An 11057-nucleotide genomic window follows, 5' to 3' on the forward strand; every position below is an offset into this window, starting at 1 on the left:
AGAGTGGCTTCAGATATAAGTATCATTCTCATGCTAGGCCTCTTAATATAGTCAAGAATGTGTGACACATCAAGGCATCCGAAGTGTCATACAATAATATTTGGGCATCAAAAGTTCTAATGTGCTCCATTGGGCTAGCATTACCATCGAATGCCTCCAACGACGGTGGTGGAAGATTGTTAGAATCGATTCTTCCTGAATTTTCTGGGTAAATGATGTCCGACTCGAGGTGGGGTTAACCAATGCATCCCTTTTGGATTATTAAAATTGTTATCATATCTCCTTCAAACATCGGTCCATCTATCATAGTTGGATTCGCAAGAAATCTTTCATCAAATTCGTCGACCGAGTCTTTGGTTTAAGCATGATAGAATCGTGACGTGGTATGCTAAATTTCATGATTATGGAGCGAAGTGCTCTCTCGGCCATAATTCGATAGGTTTCGGATACTCTTAGGATGTCAACACTATGTTGGGTGGGGGAACGTTGATGGGTGCTAGTGGTGGGTGAGCCAGTGACAACAACTGAGTTAGTGGCATCGTCTATTAGGCTAACTAGGGTAAATGTTAGAGATTTTAATATATAGAAGTTCTAGATTTTAATATATAGTATATGCATAAGACATCTTATGTTTGTCAATTGTTGTCATCCCTTTTTTTCTTATTTAAGATCCCTTCTGATTTTTTTAATCATAATTATCTTTTTACTTTTTTTAATATTTAATTCCTTCCATCGAAAGAAATGAACTTGAATAACGAGATGATATAATAAAAGACACAATATCAACAAAAATTTCTCAAGACCTACATAAAGAAAAAAAAATCTTTGTAAAAAGAGAAAAAACTATAGTAATTAGCAAAAACTAAAAAAAAACGAAGAGCCGTTAGTAGCCTCCGAGGAAGAACAAAAAGTGGGTCAGCCTATAAAAGTTGGCATGGCCATAGGCTAAGGAGTTACAAAACCTATCAACAACCAATTCAAACAAACCATGCAAATCAACAACTATACAAAGATGAATGATGATCTTATTAAATCTTAAACTTAATATTTATGAAGCAAAATGCATGTGCTTGTCACAATAAAATCATAAGAGTTCAAATTTGGCTAAAACTTTGGTCGAGCTTACGAACATAAAAAACGAAAAAAAAATTTAAAATTTTGGTTATGCAAAAGCTCAATAAGAGTTCAAATTTGGCTAAACTAATCAGTGTTGTCTAAATCAAATGAGTGAAGGTTACGAAAAGCCCAAACAGCTATTGCCCATTTGTGACTGACATCCACACGAGATAGCCGATTAGTTATTTTTTATTACTGGAATAACGTCCATCTCGACACTGCACATTGACAAAGCCGAGCGCATACCTTCCATTGTCAAAGCAATGACAAAATCAACGATGCTAATGATCATGTTAGTGCGATGGGTTCACTCTGTCATTTGCCTACGCATACAATATATTCTTTAGAAAACACATATATATTGAAATTGCATAGTTCGTCGTGATCCTTTCTAATCCCACACCATGGGCCTTTAGCGGATGATGAGATGGGACATACCTCGGTATCTCAGTAAAGTCAGAGCTCATTCCTTAGAGGTCTTATTATATTAATTATTGAGAGATTATAGATTTTCTTTTATCTTTTTTTTTGTTTTTAATTCATCGCTCGTAGTAGTCTTATGAAAGATAAAAAGAGAAGAGAATACGACTAAAGTAGTGTTGTTGCGGGCGACAACAATAGCTTCATCGCTACCACTATGGTGATTGTTGTAGCTTGTTGTGATTGTAGCATTATCGTTGCTTAGGGCAACTACAACAATGTTGTTGCGACGTTTGTTGGCCACGGCTGTTGATAAGTCGCATGCGAAGAGCTATGCAACCACGAGCGACGCAAGCGACGAATGACCAGTGCACCATCAATGAGGCATCCAAGTGTGGGCATAGTGGGATGCAACAACAACATGAGAATTTGATTTTTTTTTAAGCATATTCAACAACATTTCTTGGCCACGGTCGATGTCAACTAGACGTAAAAGATCATGATACTCGGCGGTTGCATGACAAACTCGTAAGCATTAGTGGGTGCCACGATGACTATGTGGTTGCTAGTTGGTACAAAATCACGTGTGGCTACGATGACGATGAGGTCGTTGATAAGTCGCATGAGAAGAGCTATGCAACCACGAGGGATGCAAGCGACGAATGACCAGTGCACCATCAACGAGGCATCCAAGTGTGGGTATAGTGGGATGCGACGATAATATGATAATTTGATTTTTTTTAAAGCATATTTTTATGCCTCGAACGCATCTTGATATAAGAAAATTATATCTCCTAAGGGCTCTTCATTGATTTAATCACATGAGGAGAAGCGCAAGTAAAAATTCTCCAGCATCATTAGAATCCATGAAGTGATATATAATACGAATTACAGCCAGACCTAAACAAAAGAGGAATCTCTCTCTTTACAAGACTAATTTAGTTGATAAAAATCTTCGTTGTATCTTCTAAATATTATTACAAGACTAATTTAGTTGATAAAAATCTTCGTTGTATCTTCTAAATATTATTATCAGTGTTGTCCCTCTTGAGATAAAAAAAAGAAATCGGTGTGCAAAAAGTGGTGATCTGGTCGGTGTTAGCCCGATAGGTACGGCGGGTGTGACGTGCACCGGCCTGTTATCCTTCCACCGTCAAGAGCGGGAGGTTATCGCTGCTCTGTGAAACCAGCCTGACGCGGTGTCCTCCGCTTTAGGATCCCAGATGGCTCGGGCCTTCGTTCGGGCCACATAGCTCAGCTGCCTGACTTGGAACGGGCAAGCCAAGTCTAGGACGACCGCACCTAACCTATTCAGGCTGAACACAACATCCCACCACCTTGTTGTACTAAAAGTTAGACTAATTTAGTTGATAAAAATCTTCGTTGTATCTTCTAAATATTATTATCAGTGTTTCCTCTCGAGATAAAAAAAGAAATCGGTATGAAAAAAGTGGTGGTCTGGTCAGTGTTAGCACGATAGGTACGGCGGGTGTGGCGTGCACCGGCCTGTTATCCTTCCACCGTCAAGAGCGGGAGGTTATCGCTGCTCTGTGAAACCAGCCTGACGCGGTGTCCTCCGCTTTAGGATCCCAGATGGCTCGGGCCTTCGTTCGGGCCACATAGCTCAGCTGCTTGACTTGGAACGGGCAAGCCAAGTCTAGGACGACCGCACCTAACCTATTCGGGCTGAACACAACATCCCACCACCTTGTTGTACTAAAAGTTAGACTAATTTAGTTGATAAAAAGTGGTGATCTGGTTAGTGTTAGCCCGATAGGTACGACGGGTGTGACGTGCACCGGCCTGTTATCCTTCCACCGTCAAGAGCGGGAGGTTATCGCTGCTCTGTGAAACCAACCTGACGCGGTGTCCTCCGCTTTAGGATCCCAGATGGTTCGGGCCACATAGCTCAGCTGCCTGACTTGGAACGGGCAAGCCAAGTCTAGGACGACAACATCCCACCACCTTGTTGTACTAAAAGTTAGACTAATTTAGTTGATAAAAATCTTCGTTGTATCTTCTAAATATTATTATCAGTGTTGTCCCTCTTGAGATAGAAAAAGAAATCGGTGTGTAAAAAGTGGTGGTCTGGTCAGTGTTAGCCCGATAGGTACGGCGGGTGTGGCGTGCACCGGCCTGTTATCCTTCCACCATCAAGAGCGGGAGGTTATCGCTGCTCTGTGAAACCAGCCTGACGCGGTGTCCTCCGCTTTAGGATCCCAGATGGCTCGGGCCTTCGTTCGGGCCACATAGCTCAGCTGCCTGACTTGGAACGGGCAAGCCAAGTCTAGCACGACCACACCCAACCTATTCGGGCTGAACACAACATCCCACCACCTTATTGCCCCCACTCGGGTTACAAGCCGGCGTTACCGGGCTCGGCGATCGAGGCGCTTCCACAACTTCATATAGCTTGTTCGTGAATCCTAACAATCGGCGATGTGGGACTAAGAGCGCTTCCCCTGCTCCCTCCTTTTCCCTTTCCGAACATTCGTGCACCGCATGCTTTCCAGGAGAAACCCGAATTGCATCTAAAGTTTCGATCATGGTTCCCCACCACCTAAAACCATTCCATCCCCTTCGAACAGACCAACAGAAGATGCCTTGCAGACCCCTCCAGATTGCCCAACTCCTAATCCTGAAACCTCGAAACCCAATGCTCTCCTGCATGTTTCGAGCTAAATTTCTCCTACATCAGCTGACCGCAATGCTGTAACTTTGGTGATGATGAACAAGTGTAAGCTGATAAACGCTATACCAATGCCCGAACACGTTGTCGGCCTCCTCGTTGCAGAAGAGGATCGACTTTTAGATTGTGAATCTGTGTCTTTGAACATAGATGCGCTAGCATGTATATAAACCATTACTTCTTAATTCGATGCGAGATGGGGCAATCAGATGGTCGAATTCCTCTTCGAAGCTGATACAATCCAACTCGATCGTTGTTCTCCTGCCAGCCCAATAAAGATCCAGGCCCATTTAAGTATGGACCGTCCCAAATAGTTTCGGATCTAGTTTGACTCCCATCATAGATTGATGGCCATCAAGATTAGTGCCCCCTTCCAAACTCCCACCCTCCGAGTGCCGATCTCCTCTGATTCCCAAAACCCTTCGTGTACATCTCGCACTTGTCTCTCTCATCTCCCAAAAAAAACAAAAAGACCCCAAGGAAATGGCTCTCTCCAAACCCCTCTTCTTCTCCCATCACCTCCGGTCGCTAAAACCATACTACGCACCCGCTGCCTTCCCCTTCGCTTCTCACCTCCGCCTTCTCTCCTTCGCCACCCCGGAGGAGGCGGCCGCCGAGCGCCGCCGTCGCAAGCGCCGCCTCCGCATCGAGCCGCCACTCTCCTCCCTCCGCCACCAGCAGCATCCACCCGCCTCCTCCGCCCCTCCGCCTCGGTCACCAAGGACGGCCCCCAACCCCAACGCCCCCAAGCTGCCGGAGCCCATCTCCGCCCTCGCCGGCAGCCGCCTCAACCTCCACAACCGCATCCTCACTCTCATCCGCGAGAACGACCTCGACGAGGCCGCCCTCCTCGTCCGCCATTCCATCTACTCCAACTGCCGGCCCACCATCTTCACCGCCAACGCCGTCCTCTACGCCCTCCTCCGCCAGTCCCGCTACGCCGACCTCCTCTCCCTCCACCGCTTCATCACCCAGGCGAACGTCGCCCCCACCGTCATCACCGTCAACCTTCTCCTGCAAGCCTACTGCGACTGCCGTAAGACCGACATCGCCCTCGAGCACTTCCGCCTACTCCTCAAGGACGATGCCCCCTTCCCCCCCTCCCCCACCACCTACCGCATCGTCACCAAGGGCCTCATCGACAACAGCAAGCTCGATCAGGCCCTCGAGTTCAAGGACGACATGCTTGCCAAGGCCGTCGTGCCTCCCGACCCCGTCGTCTACAACCACCTAATGTGCGGCTTCGTTAAGAAAGGCGACCCCGACAAGGTCGTCTCCCTCTACGAGGAGCTGCTTGAGAAGCTCGGTGGCGGGAAGATCCTCGACGGCATCGTGTATGGTAACCTCATGAAGGGGTACTTCGGGAAAGAGATGGAGAAGGAGGCGATGGAGACATACCACGACGTCCTCGGCGAGGGCTCCAAGGTTAGGTTTGGTGCGGTGAGCTATAACCAGGTGCTGGATGCGCTGGGCAGGAACGGGAAGCTGGAGGAAGCCATTACACTGTTCGACCGGATGCTGAAGGAGCACGACCCACCAAGGAGTATCACCGTCAATCTGGGGACCTTCAATGTGATGGTGGATGCCTACTGCCTTGCCGGGAGGTTCCAGGACGCGGTCACGGTCTTTGGGCGGATGGGCGAGCAGAAGTGCACCCCCGACGCGCTGTCTTATAACAATTTGATCGAACAGCTGGGGAGCAACAAGTTGGTCGCGGAGGCAGAGGAGTTGTACAAGGAGATGGGCGAGCGCGGGATCAATCCGGATGAGTACACGTATGTTCTGCTGGTGGAAGCATGTTTTGGAGTGGATAGGGTGGACGACGCCACAGCGTACTTCCAGAAGATGGTGGAGTTGGGGTTGCGGCCAAATGCAACCGCGTACAATAAGGTCATCGGAGGACTGGCGAACGTGGTAAGGCTCGACGAAGCCAAGAACTTCTTCGACCAGATGTTGGAGACGGAGGTGAAACCAAACGTCGCGAGTTACGAGCTGTTGCTGAAAGGTTTCATCGACTGTGGCCGATTGGAAGATGGGCTTAAGACGCTCAAGGATCTGCTGCTGGATGATGGGGTGACATTGAGCCAAGAAATGAAGGAGCTCGTGGAGGAGGCACTGAGGAAAGAAGGGAGAGATGAGGAGATGGGGAAACTGTACGAGGATGTCGAGAGGGAGAAGGCGGAACGATTGGCTCGGGAAGCAGAAGAGAAAGCGAGAGCCGAGGCGCTTGCCAGGGAAGAAGAGGAGAGGAAGAAGAGGGAAGCCGCGGAGAAGGAAGCTGCTGCTGCCAGAGCTAGTGCTGCAGCTATCGAGGCGATTCTGGGACGGAAAAAGGATGCTGCCAAAGAGGAGTCTCCTGCTGGTGGTGGTGAAGAGAAGAATGGAAGCGTGGAGTCTAAGCCTACTGATGCACCACCGGAAGGGGAAGTTCTTGCAGAAGCAAGGAATGGTGGTGAGGGAACAGAGGGAGCTGGAGATCCTTCTCAACAGGTATCTACTACATGAAATTGAGATAGTTTCAGAAAATGCATTCGGGAAGAACATCTTGTGCATGATATATTTGTTGGCTGCTGTATCTCTCGAGTTCCAGTATCAAGTTCATCATAACTTGCCATGTAGGGGTATAATGCATCTGATTGACATGGCTTATATGTTCTTGAGGATTGACAACTTTGTCTCAAGGAAGACATCCATGTTAAAGAACTCATTGTTTGGAACCAAAATGATCCCATCCTTTTGTTGCTGGGTGCTTTCTAACACGCATGATGATCCAACAAAATGATACCGTTCCTCTTCCACAGATCATGGCAGCACAAGTGTCATTGTGGTTGTATATCACACATTAAACAACACCTCCTGGCAAATCAAAACTAGAACATGTAGATACAAAAGTGTCAGAAATATATAACAAGGTAAAAGCACCATCATCATGCTACAGATTGATGGGCCAGTTGGGCGTGTCTCAGCTGCTGCAGTGTTTTGGCATGCACACTCCAGCATCACTGTTCTGTTGCTCTTTCCAAATCCTGCCAATGACCCTCAATTTCAGTCCTTTCCTGTCACCACCGGAGAAGAAGAGCGCCATGTTCCTCTGTATGATGAGTCCGTCATGACTGTCTCGGACTTTGCGGTGGCCGTCGCGGATGCTCCGCGGTGTGCCTTCCCATGTCAGCTTCCTTCCGTTGGCCCCGACCTCAAGGCTGTAGCTAAAATTCCTTGCTTCATTCTCGTCACCCATGAATCGAAGAAATGCCATGTACACAGGCGCCATCCCTAGCTGGAATGCCTCGAAGTGCAAGCAGAAGTAATGCCCAAAACAGTTAAAGACCTGGTCAGAGAAAGATGATATGGACATGAGAGAGAGATTTTCCTCGACAACATGTTGTTCTGGTGACCTATAATGAGAACCCTGGTAAAATCACTTTTTAAGTAGAGGCCACACACTTATCAAACCTGCTTCCACAATTATGCAAGATGATCGAATCGAAATGTGGAGCAAACTCAGAAAACTCATAAAAGACATCCAAGAATATTTGAGGAATCAGTAATAAGATCAGAGTGTGCTTACAGTCAGCATCCACGTGGCATTTTCAACCTCTCTTGGATTTGATTTAACATATCGATGATTGAAAGTGCAGCCTGTGTGCATGTCTACTTTGTGGTCGTCTCTTAAATGTGTAATCAAGAAGGGGATATCCCCCACCGCAGAGCATTCAGATCCGGCATATGGGCAATTATACGGTCGATGGTTGCACTGAGCTTCATGCGTCAATTTGCTGTAGTATGGGAAGATTTCGGGGCAGCCAAGTGCGTAATATTTGCAAGGAAGTTCAAGTGATTCGGCCACTTTTTCCAAAGCTAGACACCTGATGTCTCCAAGCTCTTGCCGACAAGTAGGGCACCGGTTTTGCACCCTCATTTTACATGTTGAACACAGTGTATGTCCATTTTGGCACTGCAAAAGAATGTAACCCATGAGACACAATACCAGTGTGGAACCAAATAACTCCTTGTTCATAAATTTCGATGAGTTGCTTGCTGAAATAACCTCTCTATGTACAAGTAAAAATTTCTCATATTGATGCTACCCTAAATAAAATCATGACAAAATCACATACATAACGGTCTTTTTTGATATATAATTCATAGACATAATAATGACAAAACAGCAGTACAGGATCCCTCACATTATCTCAATTAAATGAAGAATTCAAACCATAAAGATTAATCGACTCGAAGACAGACTCCTCATCAATTATAAAACAATACAGGCAGCGGAGCAAATCAGATTTGCTGAAATAAAAGTAACTGTGATCCTCCTAATTGCAGTTATTAACTATTAACTACTATAAGTAAGAGGAAAACAACTTGGATCCAGAAGTGCTAAAGCAGGGATTAATTTGTTACATAAATAAACTTACTACCTGATATGATAAGTCCAGTATAAGTTTATTACACATGCAGACAAAGTAGAATTTGCCACTAAAAGATAGAGACTATGCTGGTTGGACAATTGAATTGCCAATTACGACATCATTACGTCCATCGTTAAAGACCAAAAGTGCATGTAAGTCAACCAAGACATGTTTCAAGAAGCACAAACAAGATTCAAATAGTTCAATCATCTGTATTTATACCAAGTTAGTAACCAGAGATTACGAACCTACAGAATTCAGAAAATTAAACATCATTAGTAGAAAGAACATCTGCACAACAGTTTTACAAGCCAAAGTATAGGAAAAGAAAGAAATAATGGGACAAGAAAGCAATCTCCTGAATATATCTAAACAAATAGCTATCCAAGAGAATATTTACTATTAAAGTTAACCAAAAACAAGAATTATGTACAACTACAGCTTTAAAGAGATAATTCTAATGAGCAGATGATGCTGATCAAATATGCTGGTAAATCTCAAAAGTAAATAATGCATTTCTTGGATTAGACATTGTATATTGAGAGCAATAAGCAGATAACTATTCCCAAAGCATGCATCAACATCAACTGATTAATTTTACATGATCCAAAAAGTTCTTGTATCTTTTCAGCACTAACATTAAGCAAACTATCAAGGCCGACATTTCAAAATCACAATGATATGTCAGATCAACCAATTTATATATTCTTTTTGGACATGCCAAAGAGTCAATGAGAAGCCTAAATCCTCAATACAGGCACCAAACAACAACCCCAAATTGACGACCACTCGAGCATAAGATACTAGTCTCAAGCCTGGATAGAAAAGGTGAAGGGTTGCGTTAGGTTACTGATAACCAATCCAATGTAAAACTATATCAGTTCTCATGAACATGTATCTTAACCAAATTTAATTTCAATGACAGAAAAGACCCATGCAACCAACACCAAATAGTTGGGACTTACGGCTTTTCTGTTGTTGTTGTACATGACAAAGAGTCACTGAGAAGCCTAAATCCTCAATACAGATACCAAACAGCAACCCCAAATTGATGATTACTCGAGCATAAGATGAGCCAATTCAGCCCATAATTTGAACATCACAATCGATAACAGGAAATGAACAATGATTTGGTACAAAATTTGATCATAAAGAGATAAAAATTAAAAATTAAAGGAAAGTCAATAAAAATAAATTATAATACCGCAGAAACACAAAAAATCCAAATATCGTATCCTTTAGACCTTTCAACAAACACGTAGCAGCTAACGATCCACCGTCTTCTAACAACACATATTCCGTTGTTTGTTACAGAATCGCAAATTGTATGATCCAAACGACGAAAGACATGGGAAAATAGGAATCAAAAGCACGTCAAAGTGCCACAATTGATTCGATCACCTCATCCAAATCGAATAGTCGACGAACATCACAGGCTTAAGCTAAGCACCGCAATTAAATGTCGGAATAGATTATAAATCGCGAACCACCGAAAAATTACATGATAACGAAGAAGATGAATCGACCTGATGGATCGGGGGGTACATGGAGTTGGTGCAGACAGGGCACTCGAGCAGCTCGTGGACGCTGGTGGCAGGGGCGACGACGGCGGCGCCGTGGGGCTTGAAGGACGAGCGGTGGGGAAGGGAGGTCACCTCCTCGTCCATCCCATCGACCGATGACACGCACTCGATGCTGTCGGAGTCCATGCCTCCAGCGGCCAGGGATACAAGGATCTCGTGCCCTCCCCGCCCGTCGCCCTCTCCGCTCTCCAAAATCAGCCTGGAAAGGGTGGCGACCAAAGGAAAGGGAGCGCCTTTGAAGAGATTATGACGCAGAAGACAGAGAGAGGAGGGCTAGGAACCAAAGCGAGGAGTGAGGAGGAGGAGGTCTCGGCCCGCACTAACAGGAGGTGACGGTATCACCGCAATTCTTTTCGGGTCCTTTATATTTATTTTTTGTCATGACGCCCAATCACCCACCGGCGCTGTGATTGGAGGCAGCCCTGTGGGGCCCGGTTAACTTGATCCAAAGTCGTCAGCCTAAATAGAAATTAACGGGAAAAGAAAGTATGATTGGGAACGGACCTTCGACCATATAACGATTTACTACTTGATTTATTTATTTTGTTTGCCTAATCAATTTTGAATTTTTTATTCATAATTAAAATCTTGGTGACACACACGTGTTGTGTTTGAATCCTTTGAACGGCCATCCACGTGTTGGTCGATCCACACGCCTCCATATTGGGTATATCAGAGTACAAAAATAAACAGGAGAACACCACAAAATGTTGACCGATTCTTCATACAAGACACCTGGCTGAGTCCCAGTTTCGTCATTTACCTCGCTCCAGCATCAACGCATGAACAGTAATAGTAACAAATCAGGATGCAAACATACCACCACATTGTTCT

General features: G+C 45.1%; 2 protein-coding genes across 2 annotated transcripts; one reads left to right on the plus strand and one right to left on the minus strand.

Annotated features, from left to right (window-relative positions):
• The first annotated feature begins 4603 nt into the window (after window positions 1-4603).
• LOC135622590 (pentatricopeptide repeat-containing protein At3g49240, mitochondrial-like) lies at window positions 4604-6968 on the plus strand. Its single transcript, XM_065124569.1, has one exon. It carries the CDS (start codon window positions 4709-4711, stop codon window positions 6728-6730), a length of 2022 nt encoding a protein of 673 aa, XP_064980641.1. The 5' UTR covers window positions 4604-4708; the 3' UTR covers window positions 6731-6968.
• A 99-nt stretch (window positions 6969-7067) lies between these two features.
• Window positions 7068-10562, minus strand: LOC135622591 (E3 ubiquitin-protein ligase SINAT5-like). The gene is made up of 3 exons (XM_065124570.1): window positions 10167-10562; window positions 7794-8180; window positions 7068-7553 (listed from the first exon to the last, which is right to left on the minus strand). Exons 1-3 carry the CDS (start codon window positions 10347-10349, stop codon window positions 7188-7190), a joined length of 936 nt encoding a protein of 311 aa, XP_064980642.1. The 5' UTR covers window positions 10350-10562; the 3' UTR covers window positions 7068-7187.
• Between the last annotated feature and the right edge of the window lie 495 nt (window positions 10563-11057).

This window comes from Musa acuminata, chromosome BXJ2-9 (assembly GCF_036884655.1).
Source record: "Musa acuminata AAA Group cultivar baxijiao chromosome BXJ2-9, Cavendish_Baxijiao_AAA, whole genome shotgun sequence".
In the NCBI taxonomy this organism is placed as follows: domain Eukaryota; kingdom Viridiplantae; phylum Streptophyta; class Magnoliopsida; order Zingiberales; family Musaceae; genus Musa; species Musa acuminata.